The 26,246-nt window shown below is 45.1% G+C and overlaps 1 protein-coding gene across 10 annotated transcripts; it reads right to left on the bottom strand.

The window, feature by feature from the left end:
- Positions 1-7,347: 7,347 nt before the first annotated feature.
- Positions 7,348-26,215, bottom strand: MDC1 (mediator of DNA damage checkpoint 1). Of its 10 annotated transcripts, none has more exons than XM_053667451.1 (15): positions 22,951-23,054; positions 18,051-18,189; positions 17,230-17,610; positions 17,073-17,148; positions 15,344-16,776; positions 13,493-13,558; positions 12,443-12,658; positions 11,867-11,938; positions 11,698-11,741; positions 9,578-11,296; positions 9,381-9,497; positions 9,071-9,253; positions 8,735-8,860; positions 8,544-8,654; positions 7,348-7,613 (listed from the first exon to the last, which is right to left on the bottom strand). In XM_053667451.1, exons 2-15 carry the CDS (start codon positions 18,184-18,186, stop codon positions 7,446-7,448), a joined length of 4,848 nt encoding a protein of 1,615 aa, XP_053523426.1. In that variant the 5' UTR covers positions 18,187-18,189; positions 22,951-23,054; the 3' UTR covers positions 7,348-7,445. The 10 variants fall into 10 exon arrangements, with proteins under 10 accessions (XP_053523426.1, XP_053523427.1, XP_053523421.1 ...); XM_053667452.1 differs by having other exon boundaries at positions 12,479-12,658; XM_053667446.1 differs by having other exon boundaries at positions 11,867-12,658; positions 15,344-15,463; positions 15,659-16,776.
- Between the last annotated feature and the right edge of the window lie 31 nt (positions 26,216-26,246).

Raw genomic sequence — 26,246 nt, 5'->3', positions numbered from 1 at the left:
CCTGCAGGCCAGCTCCCAGCAGGGGATGCATGAAAGGCAACCATACATTGATGTTTCTCTCTCTCCCTCTCTCCTTTCCTTCCCCTCTAAAGATATATAAATAAAATCTTTAAAAAAAAATTTCTATTTGTGGACCCTGGCCATGTAGCTCAGTTGGTTAGAGTGTCTTCCGGATGTTGACAAGGTTGCGGGTTCAATCTCTGGTGGGGCACATACCAGAAACAGCCAATGAGGCGAACAGACCAAAAATGGCTCAAGAAGATCTCAAAGCCCCAGAGCCTATAAATCTAAGCAATAGCAAAACTCTCAGACGCACAGTTTAAAACACTGGTGATCAGGATGCTCACAGAACTGGTTGATTATAGTCACAAATTAGACAAACATATGAAGGCGAAACTAATTGAAATGAATGGAAATACACAGGAAACCAATAGCGATGAAAAGGAAACTGGGACTCAAATCAATGGAGTGGACCAGAAGAAAGCAAATAATGGCCAAACAGAAAAGAGTGAAGAAACAAGAATTCAAAAAAATGAGGAGAGTCTTAGGAACCTCCAGGACATCTTTAAACGTTCCAACATTCGAATTATAGGGGTACCAGAAGGGGGAAAGGAACAGCCACCAGTGGAAAACTTATTTGAACAAATAATAAAGGAGCATTTCCCCAATTTGGCAAAGGAAATAGACTTCCAGGAAATCCAGGAAGCTCAGAGAGTCCCAAAGAAGTTGGACCCAAGAAGAAACACACCAAGGCACATCATCATTATATTAGCCAAGATTAAAATGAAGGAGAGAATCCTAGAAGCAGCAAGAGAGAAGGGGAAAGTCACCTACAAAGGAGTTAACCATCAGATTGTCAGCTGATTTCTCAAAAGAGACCTTACAGGCAAGAAGGGGCTGGAAAGATGTATTCCAAATCATGAAAGACAAGGACCTACATCCAAGATTGCTCTATCCAGCAAAACTTTCATTTAGAATGGAAGGACAGATAAAGTGCTTCTCATTTAAGATCAAATTCAAGGAGTTCATCATCACCAAGCCCTTATTATATGAAATGTTAAAGGGATTTATCTAAGAAAAAGAAGTTAAAAAATATGAACAGTGAAAGGACAACAAACTCACAGTTATTAACAACCACACCTAAAACAAAAGCAAACTAAAAGGACAGCTAGATCAGGAGTGGAAACATAGAAATGAAGATCTCAAGGAGGGTTAGCAACAGGGGAGTGGGAGGAGGAGAAGGGGGGAGAAGGTACAGAAAATAAGTAGCATAGACAGTAGATAGAAAATAGATGGGGGGGCAAGAATAGCATGGGAAATATAGAATCTAAAGGACTTGAGACACATGGTCATAAACTAAAGGGGGGGTTATGGTGGGGACAGGGGGGGTAAGGTGGAGGGGAATGAAGGGGGGAATAGAACAACTGTAACAGCATAATCAATAAAAAAATAAATTTAAAAAAAAAAAGAAACAGCCAATGAATACACCAGTAAGTGGAACAACAAATTGATGTTTCTCTCTTAAAAAAAAAAATCAAGAAATAAAACATTTTTAAAAATCCTGTTTGTGATTAAAAAAAGGAAGCTAGTCACAGCAGCTATCAACATAGTAGAGACCTTAGACATCATTAAGCTAATTCCCTTAACTTATAGAATAGTCCCAAGGAGATAAAATTTTCCAAGATGAGAATTAAGGAGCTGCTAGTCCTGTGGGCTCGGAGACAAGAAACCTGCCAAACAGTACCTTATGCACTGTACACATTCCTTCTCTTTGCCCAAGGCTCAGATCTCCCATCTTCTGAACCAACACTATTGTATATTGTAACATACATTTTCTTTTCCTTCCAGATTCACTCTTCCCCACCCTTTCTGCTTTAGGAAGTTGTCCTGAATGGACTACATCAATGCAAATCAGTTTTTATGGAGGGAGCTCTCCCTATAGAACTGCTCCCTCATCTCATCTTTTTGGGCTTAGAGGTGACCACCACAGATCTGTACATACTGGGGTACTGCAACATTGTGATTCATCTCTGCCTACTTTTAACTTTCACTTTATTAAACTCTCTCTAAATTATTCTAATTGGACTGTGCTTTTGTTTCCTGCCAGGATCCTGACTGATACATGACACAACTTGCTACAAACTGTGGAATTCATTGGAAGTGTAAGAAAAAAAATTCCTGTTCCCTAGAAGTTTACATTGAGGCACTTAAATGATACCAATCATGAAGTGGGAATGCTAAATGGGCCTATAGAGACAACAGGTACTAGAGGAATTCCATGACCTCAAAAACATGGACAGTTTCACACAAATGAGGCTTTGAGTTGTGCAATAGGACTATCATTTATTTGGGTCCTACCATGTGCCACACCCACAATGGCTGTGCTTAATATACTGTATTAAGAGATTAGGAATAGTTAAAAGCCAGCAACGTGGCAAAGAAAGCCCATGCTATTTCTACTATACCCAAGTTCTGCAAACTCAGGTATAACCTACCTCAGGAAAATGCACAGAATTAATCAATAAAGTTTTTCTTATTAAAGTGAAATTCACATAACAGAAAATTAAGCACTTCAAAAACAACAATCCAGTGGCATTTAGTGCATTCATAATGTGTGCAACCGCCACCTCTAGTTTGAAACTATAGTTCCAAAACATTTTCATCTCCCCAAAATAAAACACTGTATCCGTTTTCCCCCACTCAGGCCACTTGCAACCACCAATCTACTCTCCATCTCTATGGATTTACCTATTCCGGGTTATTTTGTAAGTGGAATCAGACAATGTGACCTTTTGTGTCTGGCTTCTTTTACTTAGCATAATGCTTTTAAGGTTCAGCCTCAAAGCACTGTAGCATAAATCAGTAGTACTTTATGCCTTTTTATGGCCAAATAATAATCACTTGTATGTGCATGTCACATTTTGAAACACGTTTTTCTCTTTTGGCTCTTGTGAAAAGTATTTATATGAACAAGTGTCTACACTGGTCTACAAGTGTTTGTGAACAACTGTTTTAATTCTTCCAGGAGAATACCTACAAGTGGAATTGCTAGGTCATTTGGTAATTATGTTTGACTTTTTGAGAAACCATAAAGCTGTTTACCACAAGGGCTGAACCATTCTTCCTATCAGCAATGAATAAGGGTTCCAATGTCCAATTTCTCCATACCTATAATCAACCAACCTTTAAAACTTAAATTTTAAAAAGCTTAAACTTGGGGACTTCCGCCAAGATGGAGGTTTAAGGTGGATGTGCCTGCCTCCTCACACAACCAAGTTTAGGGACAACTAAATATTAGCATCAGAAAACACAACCAGAACACGGAAAACTGAACTTTTCGGAAGTCCGCTAACAACAAATTCTTCGGCCCGACCGGTAAGGGGCGAAACCGGCGTCGGGTGAGGAGTTACAAAGGAGTCGACCCGGGCGCGGAATCCAGATGCGCGAACAGTCGCACGGGTTCCAAACCAAGGATTGGACCTAGTGAGCAACCGAGCGGCCCACCGGGTGAGCGACTACGGAGGAGTCAGTGGGGAGGCGGTGGCAGCGAGTTGACTGAGGTTGCATGGTTGCACGCGGGTGAGGGAGTGAGCGCTTGGACCGGCGCCGGCGGCTGCGATAGACGGCGGCCGCGGCGGCGATAGCGGGCGCCGCCATTTCCCCGCTCTGACCACGCCCCCACATACAGCGTCACAACCCAGCGACCTGGGAATCCAAGGCGCCGCTCCTCCCACTTAAAGGGCCAGAACAGACCAAAAATGTCGCAGGAAGACCTCAAAGCCCCAGAGATAAATCTAAGTGATGAAGAAATAGCAAATCTCTCAGACGCACAGTTTAAAACACTGGTCATCAGCTTCCTCACAGATCTGGTGGACTATAGCCACAAATTAGAGAAACATATGAAGGCTAAATTAAGGGAAATGAATGGAATTCCACAGGAAAACCATAGAGATGAAAAAAAAACTGGGACTCAAATCAATGGAGTGGACCAGAACGAAGAAGAAAAAAATCATCAGACAGAAAGGAATGAAGAAATAAGAATTCAGAAAAATGAGGAGAAGCTTAGGAACCTCCAGGACATCTATAAACGCTCCAATATCCGAATTATAGGGGTACCAGAAGGGGGAAAGACACAACCACCAGTGGAAAAACTATTTGAACAAATAATAAAAGAAAATTTCCCCAATCTGGCAAAGGAAATAGACTTCCAAGAATTCCAAGAAGCTCAGAGAGTACCAAAAAAGTTGGACTCAAGAAGAAACACACCAAGGCATATCATAATTACATTAGCCAAAATTAAAATGAAGGAAAGAATCCTGGAAGCAGCAAGAGGTAAGGGGACAATCACCTACAAAGGAGTCCCCATCAGGCTGTCAGCAGATTTCTCAAAAGAGACCTTACAGGCAAGAAGGGGCTGGAAAGAAATATTCCAAGTCATGAAATCTAAAGACCTACAACCAAGATTGCTCTACCCAGCAAAACTTTCATTTAGAACGGAAGGACAGATAAGGTGCTTCTCAGATAAGACCAAATTCAAGGAGTTCATCATCACCAAGCCCTTATTATATGAAATGTTAAAGGGACTTATCTAAGAAAAAGAAGTTAAAGAAACATGAACAGTGAAAGGACAACAAACTCACAGTTATTAACAACCACACCTAAAACGAAAGCAAACTAAAAGGGCAGCTAGATCAGGAGTGGAAACATAGAAATGAAGATCTCAAGGAGGGTTAGCAACAGGGGAGTGGGAGGAGGAGACGGGGGGAGAAGGTACAGAAAACAAGTAGCATAGACAGTAGATAGAAAATAGATGGGGGGGGGCAAGAATAGTATGGGAAATATAGAACCTAAAGGACTTGAGACACATGGACATAAACTAAAGGGGGGTAATGGTGGGGTTGGGGGGGCAGGGTGGAGGGGAATGAAGGGGGGAATAGAACAACTGTAACAGCACAATTAATTCAAAAAATAAATAAATAAATTTATTTTTAAAAAAAAAGCTTAAACTTAAAAAATATTATATTTAAACAATGCACTACAGCATAAGGCACAGAATGAATGTTTATCATAGAGGTTAAGCTGAAGCTCTAATTTTATAAATGCTGGAAAACCAGGACAGTAAAGCGCATAGACTTGCTCTAAGTCAAAGCTAAAGGATGTTTCTAACTAGATGGGGCCAGGAGAGAAGAAAATATTTTAGTAGCATTTTATAACTACACCTTCAAATTTACTCACTCCAAGCATCCCTTCAAGTTCCTGACATTAAAATTGTTTCCACTATGTTTTGGAGGATAAACAAGAACCCCAGTAGAAAACAAAAAAGAGAGATGGCTTCCAAAAGGGAGGCAGGATAGCCACTTAAGATATCTGAGCATGAGAGACATGCAACTTCCGCCAAGATGGAGGCATAGGTGGAGACGCTGTGCTTCCTCACACGACCAAGTTTAGAGACAACGAAATATTAGCAACAGAAAACACAGCCAGAACACAGAAAATTGAACTTTTCGGAAGCCTGATAACGACAAATTCTTCAGCCTGACCGGTAAGAGGGGCAAAACCAGCAGCTGGCAGAGCGGGGTAGCACAGGAAAACTCGGTCAGACGGACTCAGGCGCGCGGAATCCAGGCGCAGGGTTGGACCTGGTGGGCAACTCAGCGAGCGACCGCGGGGAGACAACGAGGGAGCAGGGCTGCGGGTTGACTGTGGTCGCGCATTCTTGTGTGGACAGACAGGCGAGGGAGTGGGCGATTGGACGAGGGCGAGCGGAGGCAGAGGGCGCTGCCATTTCCCTGCTCCGACCCCGCCTCCACATACATTGTCATAATCCAGGGGCCTAAGTGGCCCTGCCCCGGTGAACAACCTAAGGCTCTGCTCGTCACCCAGCTGCAAGAAACAGCAGAGGGGGCTGCCATTTCCCTGTTCTTACCCCACCTCCACATACAGTGTCACAACCCAGCGACCTGGTAGTCCAAGGCTCCACTCCTCATACTTAATGGGCGCAAACAGACCAAAAATGGCTCAAGAAGATCTCAAAGCCCCAGAGCCTATAAATCTAAGCAATGAAGAAATAGCAAAACTCTCAGATGCACAGTTTAAAACACTGGTGATCAGGATCCTCACAGAACTGGTTGATTATAGCCACAAATTAGACAAACACATGAAGGCAAAACTAATTGAAATGAATGGAATTGCACAGGAAACCAATAGCGATGAAAAGGAAACTGGGACTCAAATCAATGGAGTGGACCAGAAGAAAGCAAATAATGGCCAAACAGAAAAGAGTGAAGAAACAAGAATTCAAAAAAAATGAGGAGAGGCTTAGGAACCTCCAGGACATCTTTATACGTTCCAACATTTGAATTATAGGGGTACCAGAAGGGGGAAAAGAACAGCCACCAGTGGAAAACTTATTTAAACAAATAATAAAGGAGAATTTCCCCAGTCTGGCAAAGGAAATAGACTTCCAGGAAATCCAGGAAGCTCAGAGAGTCCCAAAGAAGTTGGACCCAAGAAGAAACACACCAAGGCACATCATCATTATATTAGCCAAGATTAAAATGAAGGAGAGAATCCTAGAAGCAGCAAGAGAGAAGGGGACAGTCACCTAGAAAGGAGTCCCCATCAGACTGTCAGCTGATTTCTCAAAAGAGACCTTACAGGCAAGAAGGGGCTGGAAAGAGGTATTCCAAATCATGAAAGACAAGGACCTACATCCAAGATTGCTCTATCCAGCAAAACTTTCATTTAGAATGGAAGGACAGATAAAGTGCTTCTCATTTAAGATCAAATTCAAGAAGTTCATCATCACCAAGCCCTTATTATATGAAATGTTAAAGGGACTTATCTAAGAAAAAGAAGTTTAAAAAACATGAACAGTGAAAGGACAACAAACTCACAGTTATTAACAACCACACCTAAAACAAAAGCAAACTAAAAGGACAGCTAGATCAGGAGTGGAAACATAGAAATGAAGATCTCAAGGAGGGTTAGCAACAGGGGAGTGGGAGGAGGAGAAGGGGGGAGAAGGTACAGAAAATAAGTAGCATAGATGGTAGATAGAAAATAGATGGGGTGGCAAGAATAGTATGGGAAATATAGAATCTAAAGAACTTGAGACACATGGTCATAAACTAAAGGGGGGTAATTGTGGGGATGGGGACGGGGAGAGGAATGAAGGGGGAATAGAACAACTGTATCAGGGTAATCAATAAAAAAATAAATTAAAAAAAAGATATCTGAGCATGAGATTAGCCAAATAAATGACTATTTAAGGAAATCTCCCAATCCTCTTATCTTTGTTTTCCCATAAGCCTTTTCAGCCCCACTCGTGTTTCAAGACAAATCAGATTGGTATACCCCAATCCTTTTAATGCCCCACATTCTTTCTCCAAATATTTTCCAAGTATTTATTGGTCTGGGAGGGAAAAGGGTACTGGGGTGGATTTTCAGGTGCATGACACTTCCAGAGTGGAGAAAACAAAAGCCTCTGGCGTGGCTTCCTGCTTCAGCACTCCTGTCAGCAGGAACTCAGGTGAGAGGATGGGCAGCCCAGCTCGAATTGGTGTGTTGCATCGAGGAACATCCTGGGAGCATGTGATCACAACTCTCTGAGGCTGGGGAAGACAGCACAGATAGAAAGTCAGGTGGAAAAAGAACCCTAGCAATAGGTTTAGGACCCACTCATGTGTCTAAGCATCACTAATATGGTATCTCCTGATATGATGCCATGTGAAGCATACTGCATTGTCTATGAAGTACTCTTATCAGAAAAGTTGAACCAGAATTTATTCAAGCTTTTAAAATTAACTATAATTTACAGGAAATATAAAAGACAGAAGAACAAGATAAATGATATAACCAGGGAGCAAAAAGTCCAATGAAAGTCAGACAGAGGAACATTCTAAAGGACAAGTGACCTAGTTTCTATAGAAAGTCAGAGGGATAAAAAAGGCTGGGTGGGCCCTGGGTGCTATGGATCAGTGGATTGAGCACCGGCCTGTGAACCAAGGGGCTGCCAGTTTGATTCTCAGTCAGAGTGCACGCCCAAGTTGCAGTCCAGATCCCCAGTTGGGGACGTGTGATAGGCAATTAACTGATCAATGTTTCTCTCTTACATTGATGTTTCTCTCCCTCTCCCTGACCCTAAAAGTAAACAACAACAAAAAACCCCTACATACTAAAGAAAAAAAAGGAAAATGTACATATTTTTTAGAGATATGTACTTTAAGTATGTAAGTAGAAATAGGTTTGCAGTTTTTTAAAAAATAATTTAGTAAAGAAGATGGGGGAAAAAAGGGATAGAGTAAATGTAGCAACATCTAAATTAACCTCAGTGATTGGTTTATCGAGGCCCACTGCATTATTCTCTCTCTTTTTGTGTATATTTGCAATTCTTTAAAGTACAAAATAAAACTAAGTCTAACTGATATCAGCAGAGCTCCTCTCATTCCTATCCCTTTCTGTGCCATTTTTCCCAAACCCTCTCACTACTGTGTTCCCATGTGTATTTCCCCAGATCTAGAACACTCCCCACCCGCCCTTACCTTGTAGGACCGGGGCATGCTGGGTAGGACAGTGCCTCCACAGCAACTGATGATCTCTGCCATCTGAGGTGGAGGTGGCTGGACTCCAGGGGTCACATGAATCTCATAGCCCTAAGAGGAAAAAAAAAGGTAGAGGCAGTGGAGAGCATACCAAGAAGCTGTGCACTGTTGGGGAGAAGACAGTCTCTCACCTCTAGCAGCTTTCGCTCACGAGCCCGGCTCAGAGAGTCACGGAGGCTGAAGCCAAAGTTCTTTTCCTGCTCAGAATCAGTCACCACATATTCATCCGGGGGCAAGAAACAACCAGCCTTGTGGGACTAAGGGTGGCAGCAGTCAGTATCAAAGCTCAGGCCAGCCTGTCACCTAGTCCTGCTGCCTAGCAGTTACAGGGAGCTCACAAAGTGTTTCTGAATGAAGTCTTCTACCTGACTCACCCTTGTGTTCCTGCACCCCCTCCCTTGAGTGCTATGTGAGCAGTCTTCTATGTTCACTTTCTCTATACATGTCATCATCTCCTGGCCTCTCACCTGGTGCAGCCAATCCAGGGAGAGGATAGGGATCCCCCGCCCCAGGGCACACAGGAACTTGACTGTCCGGCAGATTCGATCAGTTACCAGGTGGGAAGCTTCTGTTACTGAGCTGGCCAGACTTCCCCCCAGGGCCAACACTGCCTGTTCTCCTCGGGCATCTACCACTCCTGTGAAGAGCACCTGTGGAAGGGATTAGCCTAAATTGGTCACAGCAACCCATACAACAGTGCTAATCTCCCAAATCCCCTAGGTATCCCCCATCCCTCCACTTGTGCTCCCATAAAGCACGAGGCCCCTTCTCTCCTACTTTGGGGGCTGCAGACTCCTGTTTAGGTTTGGTCCGACGGAGGCTACGGCCTGGCACTGCCTTTGGCTCCTCAGCTTGGCCTTTCTTTCTCTTGCCTGGCCCTGGAGTGACTATATCCTGGGATTGAAAAGGATCTTTATGAGGATTTCTGAGTCTCCAAGCCTTTCCCAGCTCGGTGGCCCCAGTCCTCTCCTCACCTCTTCCTTCTCTGTGGGGTCTTCCCCTTTCTTGAGGAACACTGTCTTCTGATGGACTTCCTCTCTTTGGAGCTGTTTTTGAAGTGGGGATGAATCCACAGCACTGAAAGGCCTCTTGCGGTTTCGAAAGGCCTTAGGCTGGGTCTTTGGAGTGAACTCATATCTACCTCCTGCCTCTACCTTTTGGATTTGGGAAACATGAGTGGATGCCTCAGGAAGCTGGGCAAAGGCAGGCTTAGGGATGGCTCTGAGGGACTTGGATACTCTCAGTGCTCGACTTTGGTTCCTTGAGGATTGGAAGTTAGGTTCAAGGGGTGCAGAACAGGGTTCATAGACAATGGGAGTTGTGAGGGACCCATTCTTCCTAGTGGCCCTTGGCCTCCTGCTGCAATTGGTTTGAGGGATGGGCTCAGGGGAAATAGGCTGGTCTGTGGAGCCAGGAGACTGGAATTCAGGGGTGGCAGGAACTGGCACAGCACTTCCTCTCCTCAGTGTCCTGCTCCAACCACTCTGAGCTATGGCCTTGGGGTTGACAGGCTGGTCTTTGGAGGTGGAAGGCTGGCACTCAGGGATTGTGGGGACAACTGGGTTAGGGGTCTTGACAGAGGACCTCTGTGTCCTGCCCCGAGTGGCCCGAGATGTGGGCTCAGGGGTGACAGGCTGGTCTTTGGAGGTGGAAGGCTGGCACTCAGGAACTGCGGGGACAACTGGTTTAGGGGTCTTGACAGAGGACCTCTGTGTCCTGCCCTGAGTGGCCCGAGATGTGGGCTCAGGGATGACAGGCTGGTCTTTGGAGGTGGAAGGCTGGCACTCAGGGATTGTGGGGACAACTGGGTTAGGGGTCTTGACAGAGGACCTCTGTGTCCTGCCCCGAGTGGCCCGAGATGTGGGCTCAGGGGTGACAGGCTGGTCTTTGGAGGTGGAAGGCTGGCACTCAGGGACTGTGGGGACAACTGGTTTAGGGGTCTTGACAGAGGACCTCTGTGTCCTGCCCCGAGTGGCCCGAGATGTGGGCTCAGGGGTGACAGGCTGGTCTTTGGAGGTGGAAGGCTGGCACTCAGGGACTGTGGGGACAACTGGTTTAGGGGTCTTGACAGAGGACCTCTGTGTCCTGCCCCGAGTGGCCCGAGATGTGGGCTCAGGGGTGACAGGCTGGTCTTTGGAGGTGGAAGGCTGGCACTCAGTGACTGCGGGGACAACTGGTTTAGGGGTCTTGACAGAGGACCTCTGTGTCCTGCCCCGAGTGGCCCGAGATGTGGGCTCAGGGGTGACAGGCTGGTCTTTGGAAGTGGAAGGCTGGCACTCAGTGGCTGCAGGGACAACTGGTTTAGGGGTCTTGACAGAGGACCTCTGTTTCCTGCCCCGAGTGGCCCGAGATGTGGGCTCAGGGGTGATAGGCTTGTCTTTGGAGGCGGAAGGGTGGGATTCTGAGGCTACAGAAGAAACTGGAGAGGACGTCATTTTGGAGCACCTCCGGGGCCGGACTTTGGGTTTTGCATGAAGAAGGTCCAACTCTGAAGACAACGGATTCTCTAAAACTTCTTGGCTCCCATTTTGCCTGGTTCTGGGAATGAGTGGTTCTAAAAAAGGTGGAGAGGGAGCAAAGAGGGGCTGAGGAGCAGGATGTTTCTGGTTCTGACAGATGAGGGGGTTTTGGCCTGGGACTGAGGCTTCAGGTACCATCGGAGGCACACAAGCATCTAGGGATTCTGGATCACCCTGGGGAGAAATAGAAGCAAGTGAGAGAGCAAGAGGCAGAGGGAAGAGATAGGACTGGACACTATTCTTGGTACTTGTTACAATGAGAGTACGCTCACTGGCTTTCTCTGTCTCTGACCATCTTCCATTGGTCTGGAAACTTCCCAGGTAGGAAGCAGTCTCCTTTCCCATGAACCTCTCACACAAGGCCAATACAGTGATGGATAGTTGGGAAGAGGGAAAGGGATGTTCTGAATCAGGCTGAGAGAGACAGAACTGGGAAACAGATATACGGAAAATAACAGGTGCCAAGGTAAAGAAACAGAAGCCAACACTAAGGAGTGGAAAATGACAACAGTGGAGAAGCTGGGGAAGAACAAATGAAAGCAAAGTGGAGGGGAGATAGAGAAAGCAGCTCTCACCCTAGAGACTCTCTCTGCAGGTGGCATCTTGCAACTCAAGTGGCCTAGACAGAAAGGAAAGACAAGTGTGGCTGAGGTTCAAGCAGACAGTTACTTAGGGTTTACCATAAAGGCTGTGTGACACCTTGGGTCCCACCCCCCCCACCCCCCCACCCCCGCTTTCACTTACCTCTCTGCCACCTCCCGTGGCTTAATGGGGCTCCCCTTCTTCCACCTGACTGGCTCCCAGAAGCTATTAGGGCTGAAGAGAGTCCCATAAGGTCTCCTGCCCCTCCTTCAGGTTCCAGTGTTGGGCTGGAGGCCTTCCCTTTCTGTTCCATGCTCCCTCTTTTTGTCTCCAGTTTATCTGCACTTCCCTCCAGTATGACCTTAGGTATGCTGACTTCTAATCCACCTGGATCACACTTTCTCTCTGGTGCTGGTTTTTCTGCTTCTCTCTCAAATACTTCTTTTGCAAGAGCCTGCTTTACTATCTCTTGTAATTCCTTGGGTGTCTCAATTTCTACCTTCAAACTCTCCATATCCCTTTCCATAAATCTACTTTTCACCATTTTATTGGACTCTTGTCTCTGAGTGTCTCTAGTTAACACCTGTTTTTGTTCTCTGTCCTTCATCACCCTGGTTAATTCTTCCTCTCTCATCACATTTTCTCTCAGTCCTTCCTGTGGCAGTGTTTTGATTTCCCTTCCTAATGGCCCTCCCTCCAGGGTCAACCTCTCTGCTGATTCTCTTGGTATACTCATGCCTTTCTCTGCAGTCTGCATCCCTCTGTCTTGAATACCCAGTGGCTCTGCATGAAGTGGGCTTTCTGGATGTTGGTCTTGAGGTGTTGCCTTAGGTGAAAAGGGGCAAGAGCCGTAGGCCTCAAGGTGGGCAGAAACAGGCTGGGTATCTGAGGCCTCAAACTCTCTTAGACAGAATGGCTGTGTAGCCAAGACCTCCCATGGTTCATCCAGGGCACCTGGAAGTAGAGTCAGAGAGAGAGAGAAAGAGAGGTTGAGAAGGTTAACAGATTAAGAAAGGATTAAGATAAATTCATATGAGTTATCTAAATCTATATGAGTTATTAAAGAAAAGCTGGGAATAAGGATTATTTGTAGCATTTAATGTTTCTCTCAAAAAGTAAGACCATAGCCATGGCTGGTGTGGTTCAGTGGACTGAGTGCTGGTCTGTGAACTAAAGGGTAGCTGGTTTGATTCCCAATCAAGGCATATACCTGGGTTGCAGACCAGGTCCCCAATACGGGGCATGTGAGAAGCAACCGCACATTGATGTTTCTCTCCCTTTCTTTCTCTCACCCTTCTCCTCTCTATAAAAATAAATAAGTAAAATCTTTTTAAAAATAAAAAAAAAACCATACTTTCATATAAAAGTGCTCACAGAAGCCTCTTAAAAATATGCTAGACAAATTGCTCTACGAGTCTCTAAATTAATGGCTTTTTTCCCTAATAAGATGGAGAAACATCAGCAAATAAAGTACATGAAAGAAACATGTAGAGGAAGAAACAATGATGCAAAGTTAAGGGCATGGAGGAGGGCGGCTTCTTATACCTGGGGCCTGGGAGCCACCACGGGAAGGGGCAGGCTCCTGGGGTAAATGGGAAGGCCTAGGTGGATTCACCCTCTAAGCTCTGGGCTGCTTCGCAAGGAAAATGTCCTGAGCACAGCTCCTCCGGAGAACCCCAGTCTCCTGCCCTGCCTGTGCCAGCTTCCACAGCCTTCAAAGGGCACCAGTCTAATCTTATCCCAGCTTCTGATCGTGTACCAGCATCCCCATGACACAGATGTCCTCACCTTCCATGCTCTGATTCTCTCTCTCCACAAAGCACTGGGTAGCTTGTAGGTCCAGATTTTCAGAATCTGGTGAGGGAGAAAGACAGGATAATAAGAAAATCATATCTGACCCATAACACCTTTTTCTCTATTTTTATCTTCCCAATGGACTGAGTATCAGTGTCCCACCCCACATTCTTTCAAAAACATTTTTTAAAACTTTTACTAGTATTTATTTTATGCTGAATTTACTTCCCAGCCATAAGTTTGTGTTTCTTCAGTTTCTCCTGGGGTATCTTTTTCTTCTGTGCAAACTCCCCTCCAATTAGGAACAATCTGCTTCTTCTGTAAGATCATCTCGGTGTGACAGGGAGAGCTCATGCACCAGTCAACCCATCCATGAGCTCTGTAAAGTTCTGCACTGCATCTTGGGAGCCTATGTGCTCAATGACCAAAAAATCTAGCCCTGGTTAGTGTAGCTCAGTGGATTGAGCGCAGACCTGCGAACCAAAAGGTCACAGGTTCAATTCCCAGTCAGGCACATGCCTGGGTTGTAGGCCAGGTCTCCCAGTTGAGGACACACGAGGGGCAACCACACATTGATGTTTCTCTTCCTCTCTTTCTCCTTCCTTTCCCTCCTCTCTTAAAAAAAATCTATATCTACCCAGGCTGGTGTAGCTCAGTGGATTGAGCATGGGCCTGCGAACCAAAAGGTCACAGGTTCAATTCCCAGTCAGGGCATATGCCTGGGTTGCAGGCCAGTTCCCAGCTGCGGACGCACGAGAGGCAACCATACATTGATATTTCTCTCCCTCTCTCCTTCCTTTCCCCTCTAAAGGTAAATAAATAAAATATTTTTAAAAAATGGAGAACTACAGAAAAAAATCTATATCTAAACTCTTAAGTTCAGCATTATTCTTTGTATTTTTAAGCACATGCAGCAAAAATTTAGCACTCTTTTGAGGCCACTCACCCTGTGTCAATCCCCACTGTCTGGCCTGGGCACAGGCCATTGTGGAGTTGATACCAACTCCACCATTGTATCAATGGAATGGGACACATTACTTCTTTAAAGTGGCATCTTTCAGTACTTGGTGGCTTTTTGAATATGCACACCCCTGATGGCCTGGTAGATTCACAAGTGTTCTTAAAGTGATCATGAAGAGGTGAACCTCTTGATTTGCATACTTTTGTGAGGTTTTCTGGGTCATGTGAATAGTAGTAAACCACTTTTGGCTTCTGGCTTCTTTCAGGAAGATACCACTCCACATTCTTTTTTTGTTTTTAAAGATTTTATTTATTTTTTGAGAGAAGGGAAGGGAGGGAGAAAGAGAGGGAAGAAACATTAATGTGTGGTTGCCTCTCATGTGGCCCCCACTGGGGACCTGGCCTGCAACCCAGGCATGTGTCCTGACTAGGAATCGAACTAGCAACCCTTTGGTTCACAGCCCATGCTCAATCCACTGAGCTACACCAGCCAGAGCAGCCACTCCACGTTCCTATTCTAATACCACATTGTGATGCCATTAGGAGGTAGGGCACTTGGGAAGTGATTAGGTCCTCAGGGTAGAACCCTCATGAATGGGATTAGTGCCCTTATAAAAGAGACCCCAAAGAATACCCTTGTGCCCTTTTGGCATTTAAGGACACAGTGAGAAGCAGGCCACCTATAAACAAGGAAGTGAGCCCTCACCAGATAATGAATCTGCCGTTGCCTTGATCATGTACTTTCCAGCCATTAAAACCATGAGAAATAAAGGTTTATAAGCCATCCATTCTGTGGTATTGTTTATAGTAGCCCAAATGGACTAAGTCCCCCTATAAACTTTCTTTATCTTAGGGGTCAAGGGAGGAGGGCAGGCCAGCACTTACCATCATGGTTGTCTCCAGAGTCCTTGGTCGTGTCCACACATGGTTCTCTCCCTCTTTCTCTGGGGGGCTGGGCAAATCCCTTTCTCTGTGGCTGGTTGGGTTCTCCTGGAGTACCTGTGTCTACCAAGAGAGCTGTTACATTCTCCCTTGAGACAAGATGGTCCTGCTCCACCTGTGCTACAGGTGGCTCACCCTGGGCCCCTGCCTCAAGAACTCCCTCCTGCTGAAGAACAGATACAACCCACTCTGTCCCAACAACCCCTTCTGTTAGAAACTGACTCTTTCTTACATCAGCCTCTGCTTCACTGTCCCCACCTGGAGGAGGCTGGGCTTCCTCTAGATGCATCACAGGTAGCTTTGCTGGACCCCCTTCTGCTTTCACATTTGTTTGACTTGTCCACGACACAGGCACCTGATGCTTCTCTGGAAGTATAACAGCTGGTCCTGGGGGCATTTCCTCTTCTACTTGTGTGCTGATGCCCACTTTGGTAGAGGCTTGGCTTCTTTCCAGGGAGACTCCAGATGAGCTCTTATCTTCTTTCACTTCTCTAACACTGGCCCTGAAAGGAGGTTGGCTATTTTCTGAATACACTTTGCCTGTGTGACCCTTGTGAACATATTCTCTCTTTTCTACTGGGAACTTCTCCTTCTCTACTTCTGTGTCACTGTCTCTCCCAGAAGAGGTTTGGCTTTGCTCAAACAAATCCAAAGGTTGGGCTTGATCCTCTTCCATATCTATATCTTTGTTACACACAGCAGCATGGCTTTCTTTCAGACGTGCTAAAGTGAGTGCTGCTGACACTTCTTCCTCGTCATCTGTATTGCTGTTAATCACCATAGAGGCTTGGCTGCGTCCCAGAGGGACTGCGAATGGGGACTCAGTCTCCACATCTGTGTCACTACCAGCCAAGCTCTCTTCAAGATGTGCCAGGTCAGGTCCCCCAGGACTCTCTGTACTAACACCATGGAAGATTTGCCTCTTCTTCACAGGAACTACAGCTGGGGTTGCAGGAATCTCTTCTTCTTCCATGTCAGTGTCACTGTCTATGAAGTCAGAAAGCTGGGCCCTTTCCAGATGAACCTCAGCTGACCTTCCTGGAGGCCTGCTCTCATCATCCACACCTGTTTCACTGTCCTCTTTAGCAGGTTGGCTTCTCTCAAGAATCATCCCAACTGGAACCACCCCATTGCTTGTATCCCTCTCAGCTCTTGCGTCGTTGTTCCTTTCCTTCCCTGAATGTTGATTCATTTCACAGTGGATTTCAGTTGTGACAGCTTTAGGCTGCTCTGTCTCTGCAGTGGCATCTCTTGTGGCAGCTGAGCAGGCCTCCCCTACTGCTGGTTGTGGACTTTCTTCCTCATCTGTGTCACTGTCAAAGTTGAAGGCACAAGGTGGCCCAGGACCATCTGGGGCAGAAGGCCCCTCTTCATCACTATGACGGGAAGAGAAGAGAAAGAATTTATTGAATCTATTTCCCAGGAAGGGATACATGACTCATCTGTGAGCTCCTGGAGGACAAAGACAAGGTAGTATTTATTTTTCTATCTCTAGCAATTAGTTCTCCATTTGGCACATCAGAGGTGCTTAATGAAAATTCAGCTAGTGAAAGATTATGTGTAGCTCCCCAGCCCTCACTTCCATGATAATTCTTTCTCTTAGAGATGGATCCTTTAGTCTGGGGTTCCTTCTCTTTTGGAAGACTCAGGTATCTGGCCCTTCAGCAATTACCTCTCTGGAACAACTGTTGCCAAAAGGGGGAACATGGTCCTTGGTTCTTCCACCATACACCTTTCAGAAAAAGGATCTGCCAAGGGTAGAATGAAGTAAGTTGACAGTTTTTCACCATCCCCATCTACTTACCCACCCTCCCAATACACACACTTACCTACTTCCTCTTCTGAGTCCTCAGCCAACAGATTCCCCCAAGGTTGAGCTCCTCCCTGTACCCTGGGTGTCTCCTGTACAGTTAGGGGGCCCCAGGAGACAAAGGGCAGGGAGACATCCAGGCGATGGTACTGGCAAGGCAAGTCGGCAAAGACAACCAACTCCTTGTCTCTCAGATGATGACTCACCCCAGGGTTCAGGAACTTAGGAGGCCTCAGGATTTGCGTACCATTGAGGCTCCCACAATCCTGGAGAACAGCGGCCTTGTTCCAGGCCAAGATTTCAATCACTGCATGTTGTTTGGAGATGGTTGGAAAGGGCAGGGCTACAGCGCAGTCAGGCATTCGGCCTACCACATTCTTCCCGAGGTACAGTGGGAAATCTAAGAATTAAAGAGGCAGGTAGGTTCCAAGGCCACATTCCTGGCCCGTTATTGGGAAATTTTCTGGTTAAGTACCTAGCTACTCACTTGAAGTTCCCACATACATTAGAAAAATAAAAGGCCCTAAGACATTTAAGTATTAAAGAATATATATAATATATTATTCATACTTAACACCCACCCATCCATACTAGATTTTTTCTATTGTTATAAAATGTACATAAAGTAAAGCATTTTAACCATTTTTAAGTGTACAATAAAATCACCCCCAGTGAGTCCAGAGCCCTTGCCTGGAATGGTCAAGTCAATCAGCCCCCTCTTCTCTATTCCCAGTAAAGAGTTTTGTCAGATACCTGTGAAATATATACAAACTTCTTACAACCCTCCAACTACTTCCCCACAAAAATAAAAGGTCTATAGTAGCACCCATACCCCCTGACCTTTTTCTGGTCCGTGGACACTACTGAAGATACGCAGTCGCCCTAAGGGCTCCAAGCTACTCCCCAATGAGTCACTGGGTCTCTCTGTCTCCTCCTCTTCTTCAACCTCCCAGTTAATAGCCTGAGTATCCTCCATGATCTGGGAAGGAAACACACTGCCATCATTTCTATCTTTGGCTCACACACAGTCTTAGCAAGTAGACTCACAACTGGGGGTAAACCTGAACCTGGATAATTAGAGTGTGATGCTTCTCTTTATGCCAAGCATTCTGTTGTTAACCTTCTAAAGCATTGAAAAAAACATTTTTGACTATGACACAGAATAAAAAAATATAAGGTTCCAAGTTTACAAGTAGATGTTCCTCAGCTTACAGTGTAGTTACATCCCAATAAATCCATAAAAATCCATAAGCCGAAATGCACTTAGTACACCTAACCTACCCAACATCATAGCTTAGCCTGGCCTACCTTAAAGGTGCTCAGAACACTTACATTAGCCTACAGTTCAGCAAAATCATCTAACACAAATCCTATTAGATAATAAAGGGTTGAATATCTCCTGTAATTTATTATGTATACCACTTTTGCAATACTGTAAAGTCAAAAATTCATAGCCTAGAGAATACCTGTTTATAAAACACACATATTGCCCTGGCTGGTGTCGCTCAGTGGATTCAGTGCCAGCCAGCAAACCAAAGGGTTGCCAGTCCGGTTCCCAGTCAGGGCACATGCCTGGGTTGCAGGCCAGGTCCCCAGGAGAGGGACAAGAGGACAACCACATATTGATGGTTCTCTCCCTCCCTCCATTCCCCTCTCTAAAAATAAATAAATAAAATCTTTTAAAAAATAAAAAATAAAACACACATACTGGGGTTCTGGCCAAGATGGAGACATACATAGATATGCTTTGCTTCCCCGAACAGCCAAAAGAAAGACAACAACCAACTTAAAAACAAAAAACAACCACAACTGCCCCAACATTGAACTGTATGTAAGTCTGACAACCAAGGAGTTAAAGAAGAAACATTCATTCAGACTGGTAGAAGTGGAGACAGGCAGCTGGGGTGAAGAGGACATGTGGCAAGGTGGCGGCTGGCGGACGGGGTCCACCTTCTTAAGTGGATAAGCCAGGAAGAATAACTGGAAAGCAAGACAGACTGTGCAACCTAGGGTTATATCCAACAAATATCTACCCAGCAAAGCTATCATTTAGAATGAAAGTGCAGATAAAGTGCTTCCCAGATAAGGTCAAGTTAAAGGAGTTCATCATTACCAAGCCCTTATTATTTGAAATGTTAAAGGGACTTATCTAAGTAAAAGAAGATCAAAACTATGAACAGTAAAATGGCGACAAACTCACAACTATCAACAATTGAACCTAAAACAAAAACAAACTAAGCAAACAAAACAGGAACAGAATCACGGAAATGGAGATCACATGGAGGGTTATTGGGGAGGGAGAGGGAGGAGAATGGGGGAAAAGGTACAGGGAATAAGAAGCATAAATGGTCTGTACAAAATAGAAAGGGGGAGATTAAGAATAGAATGGGAAATAGAGAAGACAAAAAACTTATATGTACCACTCATGGACATGAATAAGATGGGGGAAATGCCAGTGGAGGGGGATAAATGAGAGAAAAAAACAGGATAACTGTAATAGCATAATCAATAAAATACACTTAGACTTCCGGCCAAGATGGAGGCATAGGTGGAAACATTGTGCCTCCTCATACAACCAAGTTTAAAAACAAAGTTTTAGTAACAAAAATGCAACCAAAACACAGAAAATTGAACTACACTGAAGTCCGACAACAATAAACGGTTCAGCCAGACCAGTAAGAGGGGCGGAGCCAGTAGCTGGCCTAGCCGGGTTGCGCAGGAAAACTCAGCCAGACCAACCCAGGTGCAGGCAGCGGTTGGCGAATCCCAGACGTAGGGTTGCAACAGGCAGACCCAGTGAGGGCGCAAGGCAGCAGGCTGACCACAGTAACACATTCGCTTGCAGATAAACCAGGTGAAGGAGCGAGCAGTGAGTCAGACTGCTCAGGCCGCAGCGGCGGGAAGCAGAGGAGGGGACCACAATTGCCCCTCTTTGACCCCGCCCCCACAGCGTCACAACCCAGCAACTGAGTTGCCCCACTCTAGTGAACATCTAGGGCTCTGCCCCTCATACATAACAGGCGCAAACAGGCCAAAACACTGTGGCTCAAGAAGAACTCAAAGCCCCAGAGCCAATAATTCTAAGCAACCAAGAGATAGCCAACCTATCAGATGCACAGTTCAAAACACTGGTGATCGGGGTGCTCACAGAACTGGTTGATTTTAGTCACAAATTAGAGGGACAAATGAAGGGAAATGCACAGGAAACCAATAGTGATGGAAAGGAAACTGGGACTCAAATCAATGGGGTGGACCACAAGGAAGAAAAAAATGACCAAACAGAAAAGTATGAAGAAACAAGAATTCAAAAAAATCAGGAGAGGCTTAGGAACCTCCAGGACATCTTTAAATGCTCCAACATCCAAGTTATAGGGGTACAAGAAGGGGAAGAAGAAGAGTGACAAGTGGAAAACTTATTTGAACAAATAATAAAGGAGAACTTCCCCAGTCTGGCAAAGGAAATAGACTTCCAGGAAGCTCAGTCTCAAAGAAGTTGGACCTAAGAAGGAACACACCAAGGCACAGCATAATTACATTAGCCAAGATTCAAATGAAGGAGAGAATCCTAGAAGCAGCAAGAGATAAGGGGACAGTCACCTACAAAGGAGTTCCCATCAGACTGTCAGCTGATTTCTCAAAAGAGACCTTACAGGCAAGAAGGGGCGGGAAAGAAGTATTCCAAGTCATGAAATTCAAAGACCTACATCCAATATTGCTTTATCCAGCAAAGCTTTCATTTAGAATGGAAGGGCACAAAAAGTGCTTCTCAGATAAGGTCAAATTCAAGGAGTTCATCACCAAGCCCTGATTATATGATTTCAGTTAAAGGGACTTATCTAAGAAAAAGGAGTTAAAAAATATGAACAGTGAAAGGACAACAAACTCACAGTTATTAAGAACCACACCTAAAACAAAAGCAAACTAAAAGGACAGCTAGATCAGGAGCAGAACTATAGAAATGAAGATCACATGGAGGGTTAGCAACAGGGGAGTGGGAGGAGGAGAGAGGGGGAGAAGGTACAGAGAGTAAGTATCATAGACGGTAGGTAGAAAATAGGGGGGAGGGCAAGAATAGTATGAGAAATATAGAATCTAAAGAACTTGAGACACGAGGGCATAAACTAAAGGGGGAGAATGGTGGGGGAGGGGTGCGCAGGGTGGAGGGAAATGAAGGGGGGAAATAGGATAACTGTAATGGCGTAATCAATAAAACATATTTAAAAAATAAAATACACTTAAAAACACATTTATATAGACATTTTGAGAAACAATGGTTAGACTTACTATATGTTTTCATTGTTTGTTTCTATTTTCTATTTCTACATGCTGATTCGCTTCCCACTAAATTGATTTCAATATTTACTATTGGATTGCAACTCATTGTTTGAAAAACACTATTTTAAAGGGAAGTAACTTTTGCCAAGCATTAACTATGTGTTGGTAATTGTGTTATGTGTCAGGCATAGTAGTCATATGAGGCCAGCATTTAGGAAACTAAGGTGAAAAATATTATTTGCTCACAGTAAAACAGCAGGTAACTGTAAAGGGTAGGAATAAATGTGCTTTTAGCTTCAAAGCCCATGCTTTTTACTCTTTACCATGCAATTTCAGTGTGATCAGAATAAACTGACTCATTTAAATATCTAAAGAATCTTGTAAAGTATTATTATGCTCTATTTCTTTGCTAAAGAAACTGCAACACAGATAGGTTAAGTAACTCAACCAAGATCATCCAGATAATGCCTCTCCTCTGTTTAATATTCTTTGATGGCTTTCCATGCTCTCAGAATAAAATAAAATTTAAACTCCTTAGCAAGAGCCAATATGATCTGAACTTGACCTCCATGCATTCCTCACCCTCTCACACCCTAAAAAGCCACATGGGCCTTCTCAATCTCTGAACACACTGTCCCCATTGCCCCACATCTGCATACCTTAGGCCAGCACCCTTTGGCCCTTGGCTCCTAGTTTTCCGGTCTAACTCCTGCCTATTCTTTCCCACTCAGCTCAAAGGTCACTTCCTCAGCAAAGCCTTTCCTGGAGTCTTCCCCACTTCCTGGTGTTCCTAATGTATTCACCACAGTGGTCAATAGACTGTATGTATCCCGACACTTCTCACCATATTGTAACCATTTCTGCCTTCACATACCCACTGGAGAACTGGACCAGCAGAACTAACTGTGTCTTTTCCTGTATGGCCCATCATGTTCGCTTAACAGTAGTTATTCTGCACCTGGTACCATCCAAAGTATTAGAGATACATTCACGAACCAAACATAAAATTAACCCTGCCCTCCTGGAGGTAACATCATGGAGTCTACTGATGAAAGAACCAATGGAAGTGGATAAAAACTCATTAACAGGATGGGTGAAATTCACTTAGATGCCACCCTAGGGAGAAACCGTTGATAGGGAAATTGGGAGGCCTCCAATGGAGATAGTGCTCACTCTATCCTTATGACTGGCGAATTCTGCGGGTGCCCAAGACCCTTGGCTCCAACCCAATAGGCTACCACCTTTGATCCCCAACATGGTGGATTTCCTCCGAGCCCAACGGTCTCCCAAGTGTCCTCATACCGAAACTCGGGGTAGGGCGTCAAGTAAGGATGAGTATTACAATCCGAGAAGAAACTTCCAAATCTCCTCCACCCAGTCGCACCCAAGACATGCCCCTCCCACACCCCAGAGAAACAAGATGGCACCCCAGCAGCGCGGGCGCTGACCCCCAGAAGTCACCTACTTTGAGCCTCTGCGCGCGCTACCAGTAACGGCCACGACACAGTGGCGCGAGCGCGCCAACCTTGGTCGGAGCTGATTCGCTGATTGGTTCCAGCCGCTGTCTTTCACAGCTCCGCGGCGTTGAGCGTGCGAAGGCACAGCCAACAGCCAACGCCCCTTCCCCGCCCCGCCCCTACAGCTGAAAGGGGCGGGATTTCATATGCCAGAGACGGATGAGAGAGGCGGAGTTCGACGTGCGCGCACACAATAGCGCAACTCGATTGGGCAGCTCCAGGGATTCCACCCAGGACCCATTGCCCACTTCCCGCGCAGACATCCAATCCGCGACCAGAGTCTCGCTGCTTGCGGCGCCTAGAGGGGCTTACCACAGTCCCCGTTAGTTTCTGGTTCGTCCAGAGTACCCCTCCTAGGGATTTCCAAATATGGTGGTTGCTGAGTCACGGAAATGAAAATGGCTTGCGGATTGCTGTCGTGGCCGGAGGCTGCATTTTGGAGAACAGCCCGCAGGCCTGGCGTTTCAGGACTCCTCATTGCAGTGGGGAGTTCATTTCCTTTGATTTGTTTTTCATGTCATCTCCCTGAGAAAACAGCCCTAGTGGATATTTTGAGGTCGTTTTCCTAAAGCAGAGATCCCTAGCCATCTTAAAGGCTGATCCAGTTCTTTCAAGAAGTGAAGGAAGGATAAAATAATCTATTTTGTTATGTCATACTAAGACAAGAAAAGAATAGTAATTTGAGTTGTGTATAATGTAGAGTTCTTTTTTCATTCATTACCTCACTTCATTCTGACCAAAAAATCCAATAGGTAGGAGTGGTAGGGGACTTAAGAGTTGGAAAACTGTAGTTTAAGTTAAATAATTATAAGTCTAGCAAGTAATGTATATGTTAAAATTTTTGTTTCAGAAACTATAGATAAGGCCCATCTGGGCTCCTGGAAAAACAGCCGACCTCCTGGGGCACTGCTAGAGATTACCACCTGGAGACAAGTGGGGGCATCCAGGCCATTGTGTTTCAGGGAGATGCAGACAACCATCCACCCCTGGGAACAGCTAACCGCCTAGGACAGGAATGTTGCAGTTTCTTCTACCTGACCCTCCCCGAATTTCAAAATCCCTCACTGCACCTTGTTTATTCCCTGCTATAAAAACCTTGGTCTGGAAAGAAAAGACAAGATAGTCTGTTAGGGTATGAACCCACCATCTCAGATCACTGGCCATCTGAATAAAACGCCTATAAAGATTCAAACGCTGTCATTGCTTATTGGGTTTGGTAGTGACAGGCAGCCCGAAAGCCGGTGTCTTTTCCGGTTTCAGAAGTAGATTTTTACAGAGGTAATTGAAGCTCTGCTAAGTTAAATGACTTTGATAGGTTCGGTAGTGACAAATTGAGACAAGTCCTTTAATTCTAAATTCTAAGCTCCACAGCCACAAAAATAACTTGCATTGTGATCATGCCCTAAAACATTTTTTTAAATTCCATTTTACAGTAAGTAGAGGGGTCTTCTTACACAACTTAATGTTTTTTTAAGGTTTTATTTGTACATTTTTTCTTTCTAAAAAAGGGAGAGAAACATCAACCTGTGACTGCCTCTCATTCGCCCCCCCCCCTCCACCCATTGGGGACCTAGCCTGCAACCCAGTTATGTGCCTTAGATGGGGAATTGAACTGGTGACCTTTTGGTTCACAGGCTGTCACTCAATCCACTGAGCCATACCAGCCAGAGCTTATTTATACATTTTTATAGAGGGGGAAGGAAGAGAAACATCTATTGGTTGCCTCTCCCATGCCCCTAGCTGGGAACCTGGACTGCAACCCAGGTGTGTGAATGGAGCTGGCAACCTTTTGATTTTCAGGCCAGCACTTAATCCACTGAGCCACACCAACCAGGGTCTAATGTTCTTTTATTTATAAAATGACTGAGAGATGTATATTAAATCCAATGTGAACTAACAGTGAAGACCTTGATATGTCCTCTCTTATAGTACTTACCACACTCCATTGTTCATACACTTTTCACCAAACTGCAAGGTCCTGGAGGCCAGGGATCTAATTCATAATCATTTTTGTATCCCTAGCTCCTGTTTTGCAGGACACTCAATATCAAGTGAAAAACACACCACTTTGAAGGGAATTTAAGGGGAAAAATGAGGAGGGATTTTGAAGAACAAGTATGAAAGATACAGGGATGAGGTCTGTGGGGAGGGAGGGGATGGGAGGGAGGTGGGGAGACGGGGTGGAGGGGGGGTTGAGATGGGAGAAACTGACAAAAGAAAACTACTTGAAAAATAACTCAATAAATTAAAAAAAAAAACATGCCACTTTGATTTGAGCCCATCCAGTTTTGTCCCATGAATACCCCCTCACCCATTATAAAATTTAAATCCTGAGGCTCTTGAAAGGTTGCAATTGCCAGCCACTAAGTAAAATCAGCAAACTGAAAAATTAGCGACTTTATCAAAGTGTCTAATGGCAGGCTGGAAAGACAAATTGTAGCAGGCGATGTCATCCCATGGTTCTGTTTGACAAAACCAGATTCTTTAATGTTGCTCTAAGGCCCAGATCTACAGGGACAGAGATTTCCAGTTTCACAGATCCCAGATACCAGCTTCTCTAAACCACTCCATTTATTCTTTGAACATCCACACAATTACGTCTCTATTCTGCAATGCCCTTGCTGCAATTTTGTTTCTCTTTCTAAATATTATCTTTAGAAAACTACCAAGGAAATAGCAGGAAGGTAACCCCTCCTTCTTCCTGCGGTATCTGGGGGGCAGCGATTTAGTGTTCATGCCTTCCATTACCAAAAGGCCAGTTGTTAGCAGAGCTGAGTGCCACGTTTCTCTCCAGTTTTCGCTGAGCTAAGCAGTCCAGTCTTCCCTAGAGCTACCGCAGAGGGGAGCTTTCAGGGCGTGGCCACCCCACTTTTAATCGCCTGACACCCTAAGTTCCCAATTCCTGCAGCTCCAAAAACGAGTGCCTTTTTGCATTAAAAAAAAAAAAAAAACACCACTCGCACACTTCAGTCTTAGCGGAAAGTTATCTTGGGTAAGGTCATTTTCATAAAACGCCAGTAACCAAAACCCCCAAACCCAGCATCCACCCATTCCTCCCTTCGTCTTTTTGCCTTGTGTTCAACAATGGATGACTACAACTCCCAGAGAGGACTGTGCTAGTTCACTCGAGCAAAGACCAATGGTCGTCGCCTACCTGATCGGCGTCGACTAATCAGGGCCAGCTTCATCAAGGCTTTGTCTGTGAGTGCTGCGCGGGCCCGTCTCCCGCCTCCCGCCGGCGCAC

The sequence above is a fragment of the Artibeus jamaicensis genome, unplaced genomic scaffold (assembly GCF_021234435.1).
Source record: "Artibeus jamaicensis isolate MK-2021 breed Jamaican fruit bat unplaced genomic scaffold, CSHL_Jam_final contig_469, whole genome shotgun sequence".
Lineage (NCBI taxonomy): Eukaryota > Metazoa > Chordata > Mammalia > Chiroptera > Phyllostomidae > Artibeus > Artibeus jamaicensis.
This window is presented reverse-complemented; position numbering and strand designations above follow the sequence as displayed.